At 38.8% G+C, this 23,062-nt stretch overlaps 2 protein-coding genes across 2 annotated transcripts in view; both read left to right on the top strand.

Moving 5' to 3' along the window:
- Positions 1 to 13,882, top strand: part of LOC100912314 (interferon alpha-1-like) — a 19,185-nt gene extending 5,303 nt beyond the window's left edge. Inside the window, exon 1 of the mRNA XM_063288577.1 lies at positions 1 to 13,882. This exon is cut by the window's left edge and continues 5,303 nt beyond it. Coding sequence (XP_063144647.1) covers positions 1,709 to 2,284 — 576 coding nt within the window. The 5' untranslated portion in view covers positions 1 to 1,708 and the 3' untranslated portion in view covers positions 2,285 to 13,882.
- Positions 13,880 to 23,062, top strand: LOC100909643 (interferon alpha-1-like). Its single transcript, XM_063288578.1, has one exon. It carries the CDS (start codon positions 15,297 to 15,299, stop codon positions 15,849 to 15,851), a length of 555 nt encoding a protein of 184 aa, XP_063144648.1. The 5' UTR covers positions 13,880 to 15,296; the 3' UTR covers positions 15,852 to 23,062.

Here is a 23,062-nt window from a genome sequence, read left to right as displayed (position 1 = left end):
TGGTTTCTCCATCTATGTTTATTGAGAGTTTTGCTGGATACAGTAACCTGGGCTGGCATTTGTGTTCTTTTAGGGTCTTCTGGCTTTCATAGTCTCTGGTGTGAAGTCTGGTGTAATTCTGCTAGGTCTGCCTTTATATGTTACTTGACCTTTTCCCCTTATTGCTTTTAATATTCTTTCTTTGTTTTGTGCATTTGGTGTTTTATTTATTATGTGACGGGAGGAGTTTCTTTTCTGGTCCATGGTATTTGGAGTTCTGTAGGCTTCTTGTATGTTTATGGGCATCTCTTTCTTTAGGTTAGGGAAGTTTTCTTCTATGATTTTGTTGAATATATTTACTGGTCCTTGGAGTTGAGAGTCTTCACTCTCTTCTGTACCTATTATCCTTAGGTTTGATCTTCTCATTTTGTCCTGGATTTTCTGTATGTTTTGCGTCAGTAGCTTTTTCTGTTTTATATTATCTTTGACAGTTGTGTTGATGATTTCTATGGAATCTTCTGCTCCTGAGATTCTCTCTTCTATCTCTTGTATTCTGTTGGTGATGCTTGCATCTATGGCTCCTTGTCTCTTCCTTTGGTTCTATATCGAGGGTTGTCTCCCTTTGTGCTTTCTTTATTGTTTCTATTTCCATTTTTAATTCCTTCACCGGTTTGATTGTGTTTTCCTGTAATTCTTTCAGGGATTTTTGTGTTTCCTTTCGAAGGGATTCTATTTATTTACTTGTGTTTTTCTGCATTTCTCTAAGGGAGTTCTTTATGTCTTTCTTGAAGTCCTCCATCATCATGATCAAATCTTAAATCTAGATCTTGCTTTTCTGGTGTTTTTGGATATTCATTGTTTGCTTTGGTGGGAGAATTGGGCTCCGATGATGCCATGTAGTCTTGGTTTCTGTTGCTTGGGTTCCTGTGCTTGCCTCTTGCCATCAGGTTGTCTCTGGTGTTATCTTGCTTTGCTATTTCTGGCAGTGGCTTGAACGTCCTATATGCCTGTGTGTCAGGAGTGCTGTAGACCTGTCTTCCTGTTTTCTTTCAGCCAGTTATGGGAACAGAGTGTTCTGCTTTCAGGCGCTTAGTCATTCCTGTCTACTGGCTTTCAGCCGTTCCTATGGGTGTGTGTCCTGAGTACAACAGGCAGGTCCCTTGGAGCAGAAAAATTGATCTTACCTCTGGTCTCAGGCCTGAAGGAGCTCTTTGGGGCTGGGTTTCAGCTCTCCATGAGGGCAGCAACCAAAGGGCCTGCCCCTCCTTTTCCTGAAACCATATTTTTATTTAAATACTTTGAGTGTAATATAAATAAAACAAAATTAATTGTAAAATCAATTTAGTTAACTTTTATGTAATATTTTACAGCAAATTTTGATTTACAATAAATATGTAAATTTTGAACAAAGACAGTTTAAGAGTGCTGTAACAGTTAATGGAAATTCAAATTAGAAAAAAATGCTGGAAAACATCTTTTGGTTGGGGAGTAGTGAAAGAGGAAGCAAAAAGGAAAACCACAGTGGTTTACAAAATGCCCAGACCCAAACAGAGAATGAGTTAAAGAAAGTGAAAAGTCCATTGGAAAGTTATGGGAGGGCATTCAGAAAGTAAAACTAGTTTTTACCCTATTTAAGACACATCCACACCAGGATAGTCTTCAGAAAACCTAGAGTGGAAAGTTCAGGACCAAACAACCCCGAGAACCAGCAGCATCTGCAAGATCCATAATGGCTAGGCTTTGTGCTTTCCTGATGATCCTGATCGTGATGAGCTATTGTAGATCAACCTGCTGTCTAGGATGTGACCTGCCTCATACTCATAACCTCAGGAACAAGAGAGCATTCACACTCCTGGCACAAATGAGGAGACTCTCCCCTGTCTCCTGCCTGAAGGACAGACAGGACTTTGGATTCCCCTTGGAGAAGGTGGATGGCCAGCAGATCCAGAAGGCTCAAGCTATCCCTGTCCTGCATGAGCTGACCCAGCAGATCCTCAGCCTCTTCACATCAAAGGAGTCATCTACTGCTTGGGATGCAACCCTCCTAGACTCATTCTGCAATGACCTCCAGCAGCAGCTGAGTGGTCTGCAAGCCTGTCAGATGCAGCAAGTGGGGGTGCAGGAATCTCACCTGGCCCAGGAAGACTCCCTATTGGCTGTGCGGGAATACTTCCACAGGATCACTGTGTACCTGAGAGAGAAGAAACACAGCCCCTGTGCCTGGGAGGTGGTCAGAGCAGAAGTCTGGAGAGCTCTGTCTTCTTCAGCCAACTTGCTGGCAAGACTAAGAGAAGAGAAGAAATGAGTCCTGAGCCAAAGTCGACAGGACTTTTCTAGACTAGAACAATGTACCTCACTGCTCAGATTCAGCCATCTCAGAACTGTCTCTCAGTTGGGAGGAATGCACACAATTTGTCTAAATGTTTCTCTAAATATTTGTTCTTTTTCCACTCAGTTTTATGTCTGTCTGTCTGTACCCATTTATTTCTTTATGTACTTATTTATTCACTTATTTAACTATTTATATGATGTAACATATATTGTAGTATAGTTTGGTACAGATATGTTTTCCATAAATTATTCCTAATATAGAAATGTAACTTCTTTTATTCATTCATTCTTTAATTACTTAAAACAATTTTATTGTTTACACTGATTTTTTTCTGTAAAGAAACTATATATTTTATCAACCTGCCAAATATTGTACCCGCATATGACATTTCATCGTGTTCAGGCAATTAGATATACCTGTCTCTTGCTTCTCATCCATTCATGGTTAATTCTTAAGTCTTTCCTTTTCTCCTGTGTATCATATTCTTCTGAATGTACTGACAGCATGCTGTGTAGGGATCAGGCATAATATCTTGTTCCTATCAAACTGTGTAAAGGGATTGGTATTTGTACAAGACACTCCACAACCAAGTTCTCAGCACAAAGGTCATTTATTTGACCCAGAAAGACAAAGGACCAAGAGTAAGAGACAAAGACAGGTGATAGAGGACTAGGGAGAAGCAGAGGAGATACTTGTCCTGGGGTTGGGGAGAGGAGACAAACATGACCCATAGGCAAAAGGCAGCATATAAAACTACAAGGGGGAAAACCTCTGCTAGGATAAAGTGTTAATCTTGATTGGACAGCTTAATTGGGGCAGCCACAAGGGGGCCTTTGTTGGTTTTCAGTGCTTTGATAGCTGGACTTTGGTAGTCATGCTTAAGTGAATGAAGTAGGCAAATCAGGGAATAGCCCTTGATGGGCAGCTTTACAGTTCTCATGCAATGCTTTGTAGCAAAGCAGAGGAATTAAAGTAAAAGGCTACTGTCTGTCAGAGCCCTGTTCGACATGCTCAAGACTGACTAGAATCCTTCATCATGACTTAGTGTACTTTGAAAAGGATTTTTTTCAGCCTTTAGCAGCCTCTATGTTCCTGACACTGTCTATTCTCAACTTCTAGGAGTGTTTAAGTGATTGGAAGTACAAATATCAGTGAAGTCATATATACAGTATGTAAATAGAGCACACTGTAATAACTATCTTGCCTATACAGTGACAAATGACATATATCCTGAGAAGAAATCTGGAGTGAAACCCAGTCATAACAACCTCAAGAAATATCCTTTGAGATAAACCTAAATAAGGATTTGATACATGTCTCATATGTATCTTTTAGGACTCCAGTATTCTCTCCCAATTTTATGTGTTCCCTCTTTTTAAAAATTATTTTATTTACTTACATTTCAAATGTTGTCCCACTTGCTGGTTTCTGCTTTGCAAAAGTCTCATCCCATTCCTCCTTTCCCCCCTGCTTCTATGAGCATACTCCCCACCCACCCAACCACTCCAGTCTCACCACCCTAGCATCACCTTATACTGAGGCATCACGCCTTCACATGTCCAAGGGCTTCCCCTCCTGTCAGCAAGCACTTCTTGGCATCAACAATAGTGTCTGGGTTAGGTGTCTGCAGACGGGATGAATCCCAGGGTGGTGTGGTCTCTGAATGGCCTTCCCTTCAGTCTCTGCTCCACTCTTTGTCTCTGCATTTCCTTTAGACCTCTTGCTTCCCTGGCATCTGGGATTTTCTAGTGGCTATTCTCAGTTCCCCATCCCCCACTACCACATACCTCCTTTCAATTGCTGATCCTCTGTACTTCACCCCCCCATGTCTCCTCCTAGACCTCATTCTGTCCCCCTTTCCCCCCTCCTCTTTCCCTTCCTCTACCTCCCATGATTATTTTTCCCCCTTCTAAATAGTACTGAAGCATCCACACATTACCATTCCTTCTTTTTGAGGTTCATATTGTGTGTGAGTTGTACATGGGGTATTCCAAGAGTTTTGGCTAATATCCATTTATTAGTGAGTACATACCATGTATGTTCTTTTGTGATTGGGTTATGTTACTCATGAAGATATTTTCCATCTTCCAATAGTTCCATCTATTGGCCTGCGAATTTCAAGAAGTCATCTTGGGTAACTCAAGCTTTTGAGCTGATATCCACTTATCAGTGAGTGCATACTATGTGTGTTTTTCTGTATTGGGATAACTCACTCAGGATGGCATTTGCCTCTGAATTTCATGAAGTCATTGTTTTTGATAGCTGAGTAGTACTCCATTGTGTAGATGTACCATATTTTCTGTATCCATTCCTCTGTTGAAGGGCATCTGGGTTCTTTTCAGCTTCTGGCTATTATAATTAAGGCTGCTATGAACATATTGGAACCTGTATCTTTGTTGCATGTTGAAGCATATTTTAGGTATACATCCTGGAGAGGTATAGCTGGGGCCTCACGCAATGCAATATTCAATTTTCTGAGAAACCTCTAGACTGATTCCTAGAGTGGTTGTAACAGTTTGCAATCCCACCAACAATGGAGGAGTGTTCCTCTTTCTCCACATGCTCGCCAGCATCTGCTGTCACCTGAGTTTTTGATCTTAGCCATTCCAACTGGTGTGAGGTGGAATCTCAAGGTTCCTTTGATTTGCATTCTGTAACTCATTTTTAATAGGATTATTTGATTCTCTGGAGTCTAATTCATTGAGTTCTTTGAATACATTGGATATTAGAGCTCTCTTAAATATAGGTTTGGTAAAGGTTTTTTCCTAATCTATAGGTTGTCATTTTGTCCTATTGAGAGTGTCCTTTGCCTTACAGAAGCTTTTGAATTTTATGAGATTCCATATTTCTATAGTTGATCTTAGAGCCTGAATCATTGGTGTTCTGTTCAGGAAATTTTCTACTGTGCCTTTGTGTTCGAGGCTCTTTCCCACTTTCTCCTCTATTAGATTTAGTGTATCTGGTTTTATGTGGAGATCATTGATCTTCTTGGACTTGAGCTTTGAACAAGGAGTTAAGAATGGACCAATTTGGGCTGGAGAGATGGCTCAGTGGTTAAGAGCACCGAATGCTCTTCCTGAGGTCCTGAGTTCAAATCCCAGCAACCACATCTGTAATGAGATCTGATGCCCTCTTCTGCTGTGTCCAAAGACAGCTACTGTGTACTCAGATATAAAAAATAAACAAAATATTTAAAAAAAATGGACCAATTTGCATTATTCTACATGTTGACCTCCAGGTGAACAAACACCATTTGCTGAATATGCTGTCTTTTTTCCACTGGATGGGTTTAGAGTCTGTGCCAAATATCTGGGACTTTAATTTTATTTCACTGATTTACCTGTGTGTCTCTGTACAATTAACATGTACTTTTTATCATTATTGCTCTGTTGTACAGCTTGAGGTCAGAGATTGTGATTTCCTCAGAAGTTCTTTTCTTTTCTTTCTTTTTTTTTTTTCGGAGCTGAGGACTGAACCCAGGGCCTTGCGCTTGCTAGGCAAGCGCTCTACTACTGAGCTAAATCCCCAACCCCAGTTCTTTTATTTTTGAGATTGGTTTTCAATATCCTGGGTTTTTAGTTAATACAGATGAATTTGATAATTGCTCTTTCTATCTTTGTGAAGGACTGATTGGAATTTTGATGGGAATTGCATTGAATCTGCATATTGCTTCTGGTAAGATAGCCATTTTTACTGTTTGATTCTGCTGATCAATGGGCATCTTTCTATCTTCTGAGATCTTCTTCACTTCCTTTCTTCACAGACTCGAAGTTCTTGTCATATAGATAATTCCCTTGCTTGGTTAGAGTCACATCAAGGTATTTTATATTATTTGTGTTTATTGTGAAGTGTGTCGTTTCCCTAATTTTTCCTCTGCCTTTTTATCCTTTGCGTAGAGGAAGGCTACTTATTTCTTTGATTTAATTTTATATCCAGCCACTTGCTGAAGTTGTTTACCAGCTGTAGGAATTCTCTAGTGGAATTTTTGGGGTCACTTAATTAAGTATAATAAGTATCATATCATCTCCAAATAGTAATATTTTGACTTCTTACTTTCCAATTTGTATACTTTGACTTCCTTTTATTGTCTGATTGCTCTGGCTAGGACTTCATGTACTATATTGAAAAAGTAGGGAGAGAGTGGGCAGCCTTGTCTAGTCCCTGATTTTAGTGGGATTGCTTCAAGTTTCTCTCCTTTTAGTTTGATGTTGGACATTGGTTTCCTGTATATTGCTTTTACTATGTTTAGATATGGGTCTTGAATTCCTGATCTTTCCAAGACTTTTAACATGAAGGGGTATTGAATTTTATCAAATGCTTTCTCAGCATATAATGAGATGATCATGTCTTTTTTCCTTGGGTTTGTTTATATAGTGGATTACATTGATGCATTTCCATATATTGAACCATCCCTGCAGCCCTGGTATGAAGCCTACTTGACCATGATGGATGATTGTTTTGATGTGTTCTTGGATTTGGTTTGCAAGAATTTTATTGAGTATTTTTGCATCAATATTCATAAGGGAAATTGGTCTGAAATTTTCTTTCTTTTTGGGTCTTGTGTGGTTTAAGAATAAGCATAATTGTGGCTTCATAGAGGGAATTGGGTAGTGTTCCTTTTGTTTCTATTTTGTGGAATAGTTTGGAGAGTATTGGTATTGGTCTTCTAGGAAGGTCTGATAGAAAACCCATCTAGTCTTGGGCTTTTTTTGGTTGATAGACTTTCAATGACAGGTTCTGTTTCTTTAGGAGTTATGAGACTATTTAGATGGTTTATCTAATCCTGATTTAAATTTGTTACCTGGTGTCTCTCTAGAAAATTGTCCATTTCCTTCAGATTTTCCAGTTTTGTTTAGTATAAGCTTTAATAGTAGGATCTGATAATTTTTTTAATTTCCTCAGTTTCTGTTGTTATGTCTCACTTTTCATTTCTGATTTTGTTAATTTGTATACTGTTTCTGTGCCCTCTAGTTAGTCTGGCTAAGGGTTTATCTATCTTGATGATTTTCTCAAAGAATCAGCTCCTGGCTTTGTTGATTCTTTGTATAGTTCTTTTTGTTTCTACTTGGATGATTTCAGCCCTGATTTTGAAATTTTTTCTCACATCTCCTCCTCTTGTGTGTTTTTGCTTCTCTTTGTTCTAGAGCTTTCAGATGAGCTGTTAACCTGCTAGTGTATATTCTTTCCACTTTCTTTATAAAGGCATTCATAACTATGAGTTTTCCTCTTAGTACTGCTTCATTGGGGCCCATAACTTTGTGTATGTTGTTCCCTCATTTTCTTTGAATTCTAAAAAGTCTTTAATTTCTTTCTTCATTCCTTGTCCAAATTATCATTGAATAGATAGTTGTTCAGCTTCCAAGTATATGTGGGATCTTTTTTTGTTGTTGCTATTGAAGACCAGCCTTAGACCTAGTCCCTGGTAGTCCAATAGAATACATGGGATTAATTTAATGTTCTTGTATCTGTTAAGGTCTGTTTTGTGTCTGAGTATATGGTCGATTTTTGCGAAGAAACCATGAGTGTCTGAGAACTATGAGAGTGGGATGTTGAAATCTCCTACTATTATTGTGTAATGTTCAATGTGTGCTTTGAATTTTAGTGACGTTTCTTTTACAAATGTTGGTGCCCTTGCCTTTGGGACATAAAAGTTCAGAATTGAGAGTTCATCTTATCTCATTTTTTTGATGACTATGTAGTGTCCTTTCCCCTCTTTTTTTCGATAATTTTTGGTTGAAAGTCAATTTTGTTCAATATTAGAATGACTACTCCAGCTTCTTTCTTGGGACCATTTGCTTGGAAAATTTTTTTCTCATCTTTTTATTTTAAGGTCATGTCTGTCTTTGATTCTGAGGTGTGTTTCTTGTTTGCAGCAAAGTGCTGGATCCTGTTTACATATCCAGTCTGTTAGCCTATGTCTTTTTATTGAGGAATTGAGTTCATTGATGCTGAGATATATTATGGACCAATGATTCTTGCTTCCTGTTATTTTTGTTGTTAGAGGTGGAGTTACGTTCGTGTGTTTCTCTTCTGTTGTGTTTGTTGTGAGAAGCTTAATTTCTTGTCCTTTTCTTGGATGTAGTTCCTCTCCTTGTGTTGGACTTTCTATTCTATTATCTTCTGTAGGGCTGGATTTTAGAAAGAAATTGTTAAAATTTGGTTTTGTCTCAGAATACCTTGGTTTCTCCATCTATGGTAATTGTGAATTTTGCTGGGAATAGTAGCATGGGATGGCATTTTTCTCTTATTGTCTGTATGACATCTGATCAGGATCTTCTACCTTTCATAGATCTCTGTTTGAGAATATGAAGTCTGGTATAATCCTGATAGGTCTGCCTTTATATGTTACTTACTGTTTTTGTTCTGTGTACTTTGTGTTTTAATTTTATGGGAGAGAGGGATATCTTTTCTAGCCCCATATGTTTGGTGTTCTGTATGCTTCTGATATGTTTATGGGCATTTATCTCTTTAGGTGAGGAAAGTTTTCTTCTATAATTTTGTTGGAGATGTTTGTTGGCCCTTTGACTTGGGAACTTTTACTTTCTTCTATACCTATTCTTCCTAGGTTCAGTCCTTTCATTGTTTCCTGAATTTCCTGAATATTTTGAGATAGGAGTCTTTTGATTTTTGTATTTTCCTTGACTGTTGTGTCAATATGGACTACCTTCTTCTGTTAAGATTCTCCTGTCTGTCTCATGTATTCTGTTCGTGATGCTTACATCTGTGATTTCTGTTATCTTTCCTAGGTTTTCCATCTCTAGGGTTGTCTCCCTTTAAGTTTTCTTTAATTTTTTCTATTTCCATTTTTGATCCTAGACAGCTTTGTTCAATGTCTTCACCTGTTTTATTATGTTTTCCTGTATTTCTTTAAGGGAGTTATGTATGTCCTTCTTAAAGTCCTCTATCATCTTCATGAAATGAAAATTAAGAAATGAATCTTGCTTTTTAGGTTTGTTGGGGTATCCAGGACTTGCCGTGGTGGGAGAAGTGGGTTCTGTTGTTGCCAAGTCAAATTGGTTTCTGTTGCTTATGTTCTTAAGCTTGCCTCTTGCCATCTGGTTATCTTTGGTGTTATTGTACTCCTTGTCTCTGACTGGAGTCTCTCTTGCCTTTGAGCCTCTTTTTTTAGGTTAGGGAAGTTTTCTTCTGTGATTTTGTTGAAGATATTTACTGGTCCTTTGAGCTGGGAGTCTTCACTCTCTTCTATACCTATTATCCTTAGGTTTGATCTTCTCATTGTGTCCTGGATTTCCTGTATGTTTTGTACCAGTAGCTTTTTCCTCTTTACATTATCTTTGACAGTTGAGTCAATGATTTCTATGGAATCTTCTGCTCCTGAGATTCTCTCTTCCATCTCTTGTATTCTGTTGGTGAAACTCGTATCTACAGCTCCTTGTCTCTTGGTTTTCTATATCCAGGGTTGTTTCCATGTGTTCTTTCTTGATTGTTTCTATTTCCATTTTTAATTCCTTCAACTGTTTGATTGTGTTTTCCTGGAATTCTTTCAGGGATTTTTGTGACTCCTCTCTATGGGCTTCTACTTGTTTATTTATGATTTCCTGGAATTCTTTCAGGGCTTTTTGCGATTCCTCTCTGTAAGCTTCTACTTGTTCTCTAAGGGAGTTCTTAACGTCTTTCTTGAAGTCCTCCAGCATCATGATCAAATATGATTTTGAAACTAGATCTTGCTTTTCTGGTGTGTTTGGATATTCCATGTTTGTTTTGATGGGAGAATTGGGCTCCGATGATACCATGTAGTCTTGGTTTCTGTTGCTTGGGTTCCTGTGCTTGCCACTCGCCATCAGATTATCTCTAGTGTTACTTTGTTCTGCTATTTCTGACAGTGGCTAGACTGTCCTATAAGCCTGTGTGTCAGGAGTGCTGTAGACCTGTTTTCCTGTTTTCTTTCAGCCAGTTATAGCAACAGAGTGTTCTGCTTTCGGGCGTGTAGTTTTTCCTCTCTACAGGTCTTCAGCTGTTCCTGTGGGCCTGTGTCTTGAGTTCACCAGGCAGGTCACTTGCAGCAGAAAAGTTGGTCTTACCTGTGGTCCCGAGGCTCAAGTTCGCTCGCGGGGTGCTGCCCTCGAGCTCTCTGTGGTGGCAGCAACCAGGAAGATCTGAGCCGCATTTCCAGGAGCTTCAGTGCACCAGGGTTCCAGATGGCGTTTGGTGTTTTCCTCTGGCGTCCGAGATGTGTGCAGAGTGCATTCTCTTCTGGTTTCCCAGGCGTGTCTGCCTCTCTGAAGGTTTAGCTCTCCCTCCCACGGGATTTGGGTGCAGAGAACTGTTTATCCGGTCTGTTCCTTCAGGTTCCGGTGGTGTCTAGGAAGAATGTTTATGAGATGATTTCAGTTGTGTTGGTAAAAAGATGTAATAAAATTAGAATCAAGAATAGAATGTGCCTACTCCTCATAAGTAAGGCTTATAAGGACCAAATGGCCCTGGTCTTTTAATCTTATTTTCATACTTTATTAAGTTTGGCTTATAATAAGCAAATGAGACTGCATAATAAGAAATACAATGAGGTTTCAAAATTACACTTAAAAAGGGAAATAGGATTGGGACAATTTTATGTTAAGAAAAATCAGGTCTCAGGATGAAACCACAAGTGTGTACTTTGATAAGACAAGGCCATGTAAAAATTGCATCTTTGAACTTTATAATGAGGTTACATTATGCAACACTGCTTTGAACTTGCTACTGATACCTTTCTGTAAGTCCTCTGTTTTTGTAACATTTTACCCATGAAGCAATTCTTTCTTACATAGAGTACTTTGTCAAAAAGTTATAAGAAGTTGACAAAAAAAGTCTTGGTACAGCCAATTTCTTTTTCACTCAGTGTGTGTGTGTGTGTTATGTGAATGACTTCTTTCCTTTCCCCTTTCTCTGGTTCAAAAGGACTTAACAAGTTCTGAGCCCCTTGCCTGGCCTGTGAAAGGCTCCTGGCTTACTTGCCATAGAAAGGCGCTCTAGTAACAAAGACTTTTACTTAATTCCCTGATGCTAAACAGTATGTGTTCACCATGCGATATTGGCACTTATGTAAGCACAAATAGTGAGAGTGACATTGTTAATTTTCCCCAGGGCTTATCTAACCATGAATCAGTAAGTTTTAGTTCTTATTGAAGCACAGAGCAGTAACCATTAATACAGACGTTTCAGCACTTACTCAAGTATAGAACAAGAGTGAAGAGACAAGTTCCTAGAGTTTAATAAAGCATGAGGAGTTAAGACTATGGGTATAGAATTTCATAAAGCACATATATTTATAAAATAAAGATACAGCATTCAGTAAAGCACAGAGAGTTAAAGAAAAAAGAAACCAAATAAACAAATGCTTTAATAAAGCATAAAAAAGTAAGATTATAAGACCAGGACCCTTTGGTCTATAGCCTTTGCTTGACTCTGTGTTTCATCTCAGCTCAACCCCCAAAAGTCCAGGTAGGCCCCTATCACCTCCCTACACATCCATACCATGGAAAAACCAGCCCTGAGGGTCAGGGTAATAGTTAGCAGTTGAAGAAGACTGCAGACCCCACTACTAGAGTGGTTTGCAGAAATGGAGCGTCTTCATTGATCCTGATGTTGAGGGACCAGAGAAGTGCAGCCATGAGAACAACAGAATTTGTTTCTTAGAGAGACAGAGATAACAGAGAAACCATTTTGTCTGTAATCAGTCACCTGTGGGAATAAAGAGGAAAGCACTGTCTGGTTCTCCATCATGAAGAGACTCTGGGCTATGAAGTTTCTGCCCAATCACTGTCTAATTACATAAGTACAAGGATCCACAGGCATCCTTTCTACTTAAAGTAAAGAAGAGAGCTAAGGCTGAAATGTCTCTTAAGGAGCAATGCACACATAGTAACTGAATTAAGTAACTCTGTATGTGAATGTGCATGGGTATATCTGTGGTGTATGTTTGTGTGTTTTTGTGCATGCTATATCTCCAAGGAAGAGCAATGGACTTTCAGATAGAGACACAGCTAAGGGTTCCTGTTCTCTCTATACTAGCCCCATGCACATGCTTACTGGATCCCAACTAATCATTTGAAAATGACACTTTGGTCAGCTATGTGAATCCACAGTAATGACAGAAAAACAGACTAACTGGTTTAAGATTCCAAGAGAGAGGCCTTAGATGGCTATGGAGACTCAGCAGATGGAAGGGCACTGAGAAAGTCTGTAAAGCCAAGGAAATCATACCAGCATTAGCAGACATAGAGAGATGAGGGGACATGGTTCCCAAGTGTCTGACAGTGTATACTCTGAAAGTAGAAAAAAACTAAAATTATCAACAGCACAAAAGCAAATATTCCAGTTAAATACATTTTTTTACACAGGGGAAATAGTGACTCTAATATTGTCCTACAGAGAAGGGCTTTTTTTAAAATATATAAAAGCATACATAGAACACTTATTGTCACCACTAAATGAATTCAATCTATTTCTAACTTTGAAAATGAGTAAAAAAGACTTTGATGTCTGCCATACAAAATGACTGTGCAGATCCCTTACTGCTATGAGGAGGTGTAGGGAATCTAGAACTGCTTCTACTGTGATTCGATAAGAACACTGTATATGGTATTGACTGATACTACAATATCCTGAGCATTGCATGATGATTTGTATGGCTTTAATGGTACTAGAGTCATAGAGTGTAAGATTTCAAGCATTTGAAATACAAATTTTAAATATTTACCCATGTGCTTTGGTTTGGATGCAAAATGTTACTGGGGTTCAACATGTTGGAGGTTGGTACTCAGGGAAGCAATCTTCACAGGATGCTGGAACCTTCATCACATCCTCAAGGAACAAACTTTATCAATGAAAATCTATTGATTATTTCAGATGAGTAGTCTATTAGGCAGTGAGGCTTTGCTGGAGGAAGGTTAGGGGACTGCTTCCTAATTACTTCTTTTCCTGTCTGCCTCTTGGAGACCATGTAATGAGTAAATTTTTGAGACACATGGTCTTCCCACTGTGCAATGAATTCAGAAAACCTTGGTGTTAATGGTCTAAAGTTATGAGAAAAAAAATGAATGAAAATTTAGGCTTTCAGATTTTAAATATCTTATTCCTCTTGTGTATGTGTGGGAATGTCTCCCTTTTTATGCATGTATGTATGTATGTATGTATGTATGTATGTATGTATGTATGTGTCTGTATGAGTTTTTGTGTGTGAATGAGTCTATGCTCCTAAATGTCACTCACTGTGTTTATGTGTAATTAAATGTGTGCCTGTATGTGTGTATGTGTTTGTGTATATTTGAGTATGTATATGTGTGAGTTTGTATATGGATGTGCATGTGCATGTTTGCAAAGGCTTGTGAATGTTTGTGAGAATTTGTGGAAATTTGTGCATGTGTATATGTGTCTGTGCCTATGAGAGTATTTATGTTTGAATGATTGCAAATGTGTTTGGGGAAATATGTACATGTGTGGGTATATGGTTTTGGTTTTTCTAGTTTGTGTTCATGTATTGAATCTGTATTATATGAGAGAGTTAATATGTGTGTTTGTATGAATTGGGAGGATTTATACATATATATATATATATATACATATATATATATACACACACACACACACACACACACAAGTATTGTGGGAATGTATGTGTGTGCCTGTGTAAGTCTGTGTGTGTATGGTTGTATGTGTGGGTATGTATATGTGTGTTTGTCCGTGTTCATGTCTCAGTGTTGTATGTGTGACCATATACATGTAACAATGTCCATTTTGTGTCTCTGTGTATATTTGCTTATGTATGTGAGTATGTGTAATTGTGTATGTGAGTGCTTATCTTTGTATGTGTATGCGTGGGTGTTGTGGGTATGTGTGTATAGTGTGAGTGTGTTTGTATATTTCTGTGCATCTGTATATAAAAGTGGGTCTGTGTGCCTGTATATGCATGATGACTGAGTATGTGTAAATGTGTGTTTGTGTCACTGTGTGTGTATATGAGTGAGAGAGGCAGAGAGAGATAGAGATAGAGATAGAGATAGATAGATAGAGAGAGAGAGAGAGAGAGAGAGAGAGAGAGAGAGAGAGAGAGAGAAAGGCAAGAGAATGAGACATACTGAGACAAAGTAGCACACAAGGAGAATGTTTACCCATTTCCTATGAATGTGGAGGTCATAGGCCACCTTATAGGTCTTGACTGTCTACTGCAACCCTATGTTACAGAAATCCAACCCCGCTTATAAAACTTTTTCATAAGACTTTTTCCAAATACAACCCTCAGGATGCCATGAAAATCATTGGCTAAAGAGCTAATATACAGTGGTGGCTATATTTACCTTCATGAAAATTAATATAAAGAAAATAACTTTATTTTTAGCCTTTAAACAATGGAAAAATTTGAAGTATACCATTATATCAGTGTGATTTCTGTAGAGACAGGGTTTCCCTGTGTAGTCTTGACACTCCTGGAACTTGCTCTGTAGACTAGGCTGGCCTTGAACCCTGATAACCTTTTGCCTGTAGAATGCAGCCACAGGCCACAATAATATTTCTAATTTAGAAAGAATTTTCACCATACTTTACATTTTGATGAAAATATTTATGTCAATGGCATAAAGAAGATTAAGAAATAATCGTAAATGACTTACAATAATTTTTAAATACAATCACAGAGAAAGTTCTGTGTTTGCAATAGATGTGTAAATTTCTCATAAAGACTACATATCTGAAGAATAGTGGTTAATGATAATTTACATGTAATTTAAGAGAAACCATGTAGAGTAGCTTTCTGAGGGTAGCATTGAAAGAGAAAGCAATGGAGGAACACAAATGCTTGAGACACAAGCAGAGAGTGAGGTAAAGAAAGTGAAAAGAGAATTGGGAAGCTAGGGGAGGGCATTCAGAAAGGGGAAAGTTGTGTTTGCCACTATTTAAGATAGATGCACACAGCAGGGTTATCAGAGAACCTACAGGGGAAGACTCAAACACACTGCCCAGAGAGCCATCAGCATCTGCAAGATCCGCAATGGCTATGGTTTGTGCATTCCTCACGATTCTGGTAGTTATGAGCCACTGGTCAACCTGCTGTCTAGGATGTGACCTGCCTCGCACTCATAACCTCACACTCCTGGAAAACATGGGTAGATACTCCCCTGTTTCCTGCCTGAAGGACAGAAAATACTTCGAATTACCTTTGGAGAAGGTGGATGCCCAGCAGATCCAGAAGTCTCAAGCCATCTCTCTCCTGCAAACTGTGACTAAACAGATCCTGACCCTCTTGGAATCAAAGGAGTCACGTGCTACTTGGGATGAAACCCTCCTAGACTCATTCTGCAATTACCTCTATGACCATCTTAGAGACCTCAAAGACTGTCAGAATCAGCAGGTTGGAGAGCAGGAAGTTCCCTTGACCCAGGAACCCTCCTGGTGGGCTGTGAGGGAATACTTCGGCAGGATCACCATGTACCTGAAACAGAAGAAACACAGCCCGTGTGCCTGGGAAATTGCTAGAGCAGAAGTCTGGAGAGCCCTGTCTTATTCAGACATGTTCTTGGCAATACTGAGTGAAGAGAAGGAATGAGTTCTGAGACATTTGGAGAGGACTCTCCTGGACTAGAACACTGCATCTCACATTATAGTCTCTCCTTAAAAAGCTCTCATTACTTTCAGTGTGAATACAAGCAACCTGCCTAGACGGTTCAGCGATATTGAGCAATTATTTTCAATATGTAAAACTGTTTTTGTATCTGCATCCAATTGGTTATTTATTTATTAGAGTATTATTAAGATAATTTAAGATATTTATACTAAATCTTGCATTCTTATATTTTAATATGGCACATGATCATTTGTAATTAAATTATTTTGTATACAAATAAATTTGCTTTGTAAGACACTTTGGATTAATTAATTTGATATCTCTTTAACATTATCAACTATTTTTTTTACATTTTTTATTATTTTTTTCCACCTTTTTTATTTTTATTTTTTCCATCTTTATTAAATTGGATATTTCTTATTTACATTTCAAATGTTTTTCCCTTTCCCAGTTTCCTTGCCAACATCCCCCTAACCCCTCCTCTTCCCATTCTATATGGGAGTTCTACTCCAAATCCTCCCGATTACCGCCCTTCCCCCCAAGAATCCTGTTCACTGGGGGTCCAGCCTTGGCAGGACCAAGGGCTTCTTCTACAGTGTAGAGTCTACACTGTAAATATTGTTCAACTGAACACTTTTGAAATATCAGAGCGGAAAGACATATACACTGCAGAATATTTAGACAAGCCCTAGATATTTTCAACTACTTCTCTCTGGCATATAGTATTCTTCTGGATGGATAAACAGCATGCTGTGCAGAAGACAACCAGAGAGTCTTGCTCCTAACATTCCTTAGTCCACTTTGACCAAATATGTCCTGGGTTAATTTAGCACCTGATTTCCTTGATCTCATATACTTATCTACTTCTATCAATAATAGTTTAGTTGTTTGAGGTTCTAAATATTAGTGAGGTCATGTAGAGCAATGCAAAACAGATAAACAATGACTAGTCTGCCTATATGGCACAGAAAGGGAAAACAAGAAGAACGTGGGATTTACACCCACTCCTCATAGCCTCATAATCCAGTCCTAGGAATAAATCCAACCAGGGGAGAGAAATGACTCTAAAATCAACCCTTGGAAACACTCTTCCTTCTCTATTTCCGGGACCTTTCCTCTTCCCACTTTCTACTTCTCTGTTTGTTACTCTTCTTCCTCCTCCTCTTTCTTCCTCCTCTGCTTACTCCTCATTATTCTACTTTTGCTCCATCTTCTTTGAATCACTAGTTGTGCATGGTACAGCACCATCTCATGGAGCATGGTAGCCGCTTTCAGGTGCCCCAGCCTGAGGATACCTGAATCTCTTTCCTCCAGCACAAATATTTTTCCATCGTTCCTCAGCTGGAGGTGGAATTGCCTCTGTTTTCCAAGCTGATATTATGTCTGGCGTGGTCATGTCAATTCAGTCATAGGCACTCACAGTTCACATGAGTAACTATTCTGTTGTGTTCAAGAACACGGCTTTGCTGAGTCATCCACTGCCTCTGGCTCTTCTAATTCTTCTATTCCTGCTTCTTCATTGGTTCCCAAGGCCAAGGAAATCAGGACTTCCTTTTCTCAGTGATCAGTTGCGAGTCTCTCTGTTCATTGGCAGGGAATGTAAAAGAGTTCTGTGGTAAGTGTTGGCCAGTGCAGGAACCCCATCTTAGATGTAGGCTCTAATTTCAAATCAGGTATTGTGACAGGATGAGTACAGCACTGCTTTGCTCTTTGTTATCTTCATGGCTCCACATGTATTTTATTTTATTTTATTTTATTTTATTAACTTGAGTATTTCTTATATACATTTCGAGTGTTATTCCCTTTCCCGGTATCCGGGCAAACATCCCCCTCCCCCCTCCCCTTCCTTATGGGTGTTCCCCTCCCAACCCTCCCCCCATTGCCGCCCTCCCCCCACCAGTCTAGTTCACTGGGGGTTCAGTCTTAGCAGGACCCAGGGCTTCCCCTTCCACTGGTGCTCTTACTAGGATATTCATTGCTACCTATGAGGTCAGAGTCCAGGGTCAGTCCATGTATAGTCTTTGGGTAGGGGCTTAGTCCCTGGAAGCTCTGGTTGCTTGGCATTGTTGTACATATGGGGTCTCGAGCCCCTTCAAGCTCTTCCAGTTCTTTCTCTGATTCCTTCAACGGGGGTCCTATTCTCAGTTCAGTGGTTTGCTGGTGGCATTCGCCTCTGTATTTGTTGTATTCTGGCTGTGTCTCTCAGGAGCGATCTACATCCGGTTCCTGTCGGTCTGCACTTCTTTGCTTCATCCATCTTGTCTAATTGGGTGGCTGTATATGTATGGGCCACATGTGGGGCAGGCTCTGAATGGGTGTTCCTTCAGTCTCTGTTTTAATCTTTGCCTATCTCTTCCCTGCCAAGGGTATTCTTGTTCCCCTTTTAAAGAAGGAGTGAAGCATTCACATTTTGATCATCCGTCTTGAGTTTCATTTGTTCTAGGCATCTAGGGTTATTCAAGCATTTGGGCTAATAGCCACTTATCAATGAGTGCATACCATGTATGTCTTTCTGTGATTGGGTTAGCTCACTCAGGATGATGTTTTCCAGTTCCAACCATTTGCCTACAAATTTCATAAAGTCCTTGTTTTTGATAGCTGAGTAATACTCCATTGTGTAGATGTACCACATTTGCTGTATCCATTCCTCTGTTGAAGGGCATCTCGGTTCTTTCCAGCTTCTGGCTATTATAAATAAGGCTGCAATGAACATAGTGGAGCACGTGTCTTTTTTATATGTTGGGGCATCTTTTGGGTATACGCCCAAGAGAGGTATAGCTGGATCCTCAGGCAGTTCAATGTCCAATTTTCTGAGGATCCTCCAGACTGATTTCCAGAATGGTTGTACCAGTTTGCAATCCCACCAACAATGGAGGAGTGTTCCTCTTTCTCCACATCCTCGCCAGCATCTGTTGTCCCCTGAGTTTTTGATCTTAGCCATTCTCACTGGTGTGAGGTGAAATCTCAGGGTTGTTTTGATTTGCATTTCCCTTATGACTAAAGATGTTGAACATTTCTTTAGGTGTTTCTCAGCCATTCGGCATTCCTCAGCTGTGAATTCTTTGTTTAGCTCTTAACCCCATTTTTTAATAGGGTTATTTGTTTCCCTGCGGTCTAACTTCTTGAGTTCTTTGTATATTTTGGATATAAGGCCTCTATGTGTTGTAGGATTGGTAAAGATCTTTTCCCAATCTGTTGGTTGCCGTTTTGTCCTAACCACAATGTCCTTTGCCTTACAGAAGCTTTGCAGTTTTATGAGATCCCATTTGTCGATTCTTGATTTTAGAGCATAAGCCATTGGTGTTTTGTTCAGGAAATTTTTTCCAGTGCCCATGTGTTCCAGATGCTTCCCTAGTTTTTCTTCTATTAGTTTGAGTGTGTCTGGTTTGATGTGCAGGTCCTTGATCCACTTGGACTTAAGCTTTGTACAGGGTGATAAGCATGGATCAATCTGCATTCTTCTACATGTTGACCTCCAGTTGAACCAGCACCATTTGCTGAAAATGCTATCTTTTTTCCATTTGATGGTTTTGGCTCCTTTGTCAAAAATCAAGTGACCATAGGTGTGTGGGTTCATTTCTGGGTCTTCAATTCTATTCCATTAGTCTATCTGTCTGTCTCTGTACCAATACCATGCAATTTTTATCACTATTGCTCTGTAATACTGCTTGAGTTCAGGAATAGTGATTCCCCCTGAAGTCCTTTTATTGGTGAGGATAGCTGTAGCTATCCTGGGTTTTTTGTTATTCCAGATGAATTTGCAAATTGTTCTGTCTAACTCTTTGAAGAATTGGATTGGTATTTTGATGGAGATTGCATTGAATCTGTAGATTGCTTTTGGTAAAATGGCCATTTTTACTATATTAATCCTGCCAATCCATGAGCATGGGAGATTTTTCCATCTTCTGAGGTCTTTTTCAATTTCCTTCTTCATTGTCTTGAAGTTCTTATTGTACAGATCTTTTACTTGCTTTGTTAAAGTCACACCGAGGTACTTTATATTATTTGGGTCTATTATGAAGGGTGTCATTTCCCTAATTTCTTTCTCGGCTTGTTTCTCTTTTGTATAGAGGAAGGCAACTGATTTATTTGAGTTAATTTTATACCCAGCCACTTTGCTGAAGTTGTTTATCAGCTTTAGTAGTTCTCTGGTGGAACTTTTGGGATCACTTAAATATACTATCATATCATCTGCAAATAGTGATATTTTGACTTCTTCTTTTCCGATCTGTATCCCCTTGACCTCCTTTTGTTGTCTGATTGCTCTGGCTAGAACTTCAAGAACTATATTGAATAAGTAGGGAGAGAGTGGGCAGCCTTGTCTAGTCCCTGATTTTAGTGGGATTGCTTCAAGTTTCTCTCCATTTAGTTTAATGTTAGCAACTGGTTTGCTGTATATGGCTTTTACTATGTTCAGGTATGGGCCTTGAATTCCTATTCTTTCCAGGACTTTTATCATGAAGGGGTGTTGAATTTTGTCAAATGCTTTCTCAGCATCTAATGAAATGATCATGTGGTTTTGTTCTTTCAGTTTGTTTATATAATGGATCACGTTGATGGTTTTCCGTATATTAAACCATCCCTGCATGCCTGGGATGAAGCCTACTTGGTCATGGTGGATGATTGTTTTGATGTGCTCTTGGATTCGGTTTGCCAGAATTTTGTTGAGTATTTTTGCGTCGATATTCATAAGGGAAATTGGTCTGAAGTTCTCTTTCTTTGTTGTGTCTTTGTGTGGTTTAGGTATAAGAGTAATTGTGGCTTCGTAGAAGGTATTCGGTAGTGATCCATCTGTTTCAATTTTGTGGAATAGTTTGGATAATATTGGTATGAGGTCTTCTATGAAGGTTTGATAGAATTCTGCACTAAACCCGTCTGGACCTGGGCTCTTTTTGGTTGGGAGACCTTTAATGACTTCTTCTATTTCCTTAGGAGTTATGGGGTTGTTTAACTGGTTTATCTGTTCCTGATTTAACTTTGGTACCTGGTATCTGTCTAGGAAATTGTCCATTTCCTGAAGATTTTCAAGTTTTGTTGAATATAGGTTTTTATAGTAAGATCTGATGATTTTTTGAATTTCCTCTGAATCTGTTGTTATGTCTCCCTTTTCATTTCTGATTTTGTTAATTTGGACGCACTCTCTGTGTCCTCTCCTTAGTCTGGTTAAGGGTTTATCTATCTTGTTGATTTTCTCAAAGAACCAGCTTTTGGTTCTGCTGTTTTTTTATATAGTCCTTTTTGTTTCCACTTGGTTGATTTCAGCTCTGAGTTTGATTATTTCCTGCCTTCTACTCCTCCTGGGTGTATTTGCTTCTTTTTGTTCTAGAGCTTTTAGGAGTGCTGTCAAGCTGCTGATATATGCTCTCTCCTGTTTCTTTCTGCAGGCACTCAGAACTATGAGTTTTCCTCTTAGCACATCTTTCATTGTGTCCCATAAGTTTGGGTATGTTGTAACTTCATTTTCATTAAATTCTAAGGAGTCTTTAATTTCTTTCTTTATTTCTTCCTTGACCAGGTTATCATTGAGTAGATCATTGTTCAACTTCCATGTATATGTGGGAATTCTTTCCTTATTGTTATTGAAGACCAGCTTTAGCCTGTGGTAGTCTGATAGGACATATTGGATTATTTCTATCTTTCTGTATCTGTTGAATCCTGTTTTGTGACTGATTATATGGTCAATTTTGGAGAATGTACCATGAGGTGCTGAGAAGAATGTATATTCTTTTGCTTTAGGATAGAATGTTCTATAAACATCTGTTAAGTCCATTTGGCTCATGACTTCTCTTAGTCTGTCTACGTCTCTGTTTAATTTCTGTTTCCATGATCTGTCCATTGATGAGAGTGGGGTGTTGAAATCTCTCACTATTATTGTGTGAGGTGCAATGTGTGTTTTGAGCTTTAGTAAGGTTTCTTTTACATATGTAGGTGCCCTTGTATTTGGGGCATAGATATTTAGGATTGAGAGTTCATCTTGGTGGATTTTTCCTTTGATGAATATGAAATGTCCTTCCTTATCTTTTTTGATGACTTTTAGTTGAAAATTGATTTTATTTGATATTAGAATGGCTACTCCAGCTTGCTTCTTCTGACCATTTGCTTGGAAAATTGTTTTCCAGCCTTTCACTCTGAGGTAATGTCTGTCTTTGTCTCTGAGGTGTGTTTCCTGTAGGCAGCAGAATGCAGGGTCCTCGTTGCATATCCAGTTTGTTAATCTATGTCTTTTTATTGGGGAGTTGAGGCCATTGATGTTGAGAGATATTGAGAAATAGTGATTATTGCTTCCCGTTATATTCATATTTGGATGTGAGGTTATGTTTGTGTGCTTTCATTCTCTTTGTTTTGTTGCCAAGACGATTAGTTTCTTGCTTCTTCTAGGGTATAGCTTGCCTCCTTATGTTGGGCTTTACCATTTATTATCCTTTGTAGTGCTGGATTTGTAGAAAGATATTGTGTAAATTTGGTTTTGTCATGGAATATTTTGGTTTCTCCATCTATGCTAATTGAGAGTTTTGCAGGATACAGTAACCTGGGCTGGCATTTGTGTTCTCTTAGGGTCTGTATGACATCAGTCCAGGATCTTCTGGCCTTAACAATTTCTGGCGAGAAGTCTGGTGTGATTCTGATAGGTCTGCCTTTATATGTTACTTGACCTTTTTCCCTTACTGCTTTTAATATTCTTTCTTTATTTTGTGCGTTTGGTGTTTTGACTATTATGTGACGGGAGGTGTTTCTTTTCTGGTCCAATCTATTTGGAGTTCTGTAGGCTTCTTGTATGCCTATGGGTATCTCTTTTTTTAGGTTAGGGAAGTTTTCTTCTATGATTTTGTTGAAGATATTTACTGTCCTTTGAGCTTGGAGTCTTCACTCTCCTCTATACCTATTATCCTTAGGTTTGATCTTCTCATTGAGTCCTGGATTTCCTGTATGTTTTGGACCAGTAGCTTTTTCCGCTTTACATTATCTTTGACAGTTGAGTCAATGATTTCTATGGAATCTTCTCCTCCTGAGATTCTCTCTTCCATCTCTTGTGTTCTGTTGGTGAAGCTTGTATCTACAGCTCCTTGTCTCTTCTTTTGGTTTTCTATATCCAGGGTTGTTTCCATGTGTTCTTTCTTGATTGCTTCTATTTCCATTTTTAATTCCTTCAACTGTTTGATTGTGTTTTCCTGGAATTCTTTCAGGGATTTTTG

The sequence above is a fragment of the Rattus norvegicus genome, chromosome 5 (genome assembly GCF_036323735.1).
Source record: "Rattus norvegicus strain BN/NHsdMcwi chromosome 5, GRCr8, whole genome shotgun sequence".
Taxonomy (NCBI): domain Eukaryota; kingdom Metazoa; phylum Chordata; class Mammalia; order Rodentia; family Muridae; genus Rattus; species Rattus norvegicus.
This window is presented reverse-complemented; position numbering and strand designations above follow the sequence as displayed.

What these genes read in the sequence shown, in the direction of transcription:
- LOC100909643 (XM_063288578.1), top strand. Translation starts at nt 15,297, where the DNA reads ATGGCTATGGTTTGTGCATTCCTCACGATTCTGGTAGTTATGAGCCAC.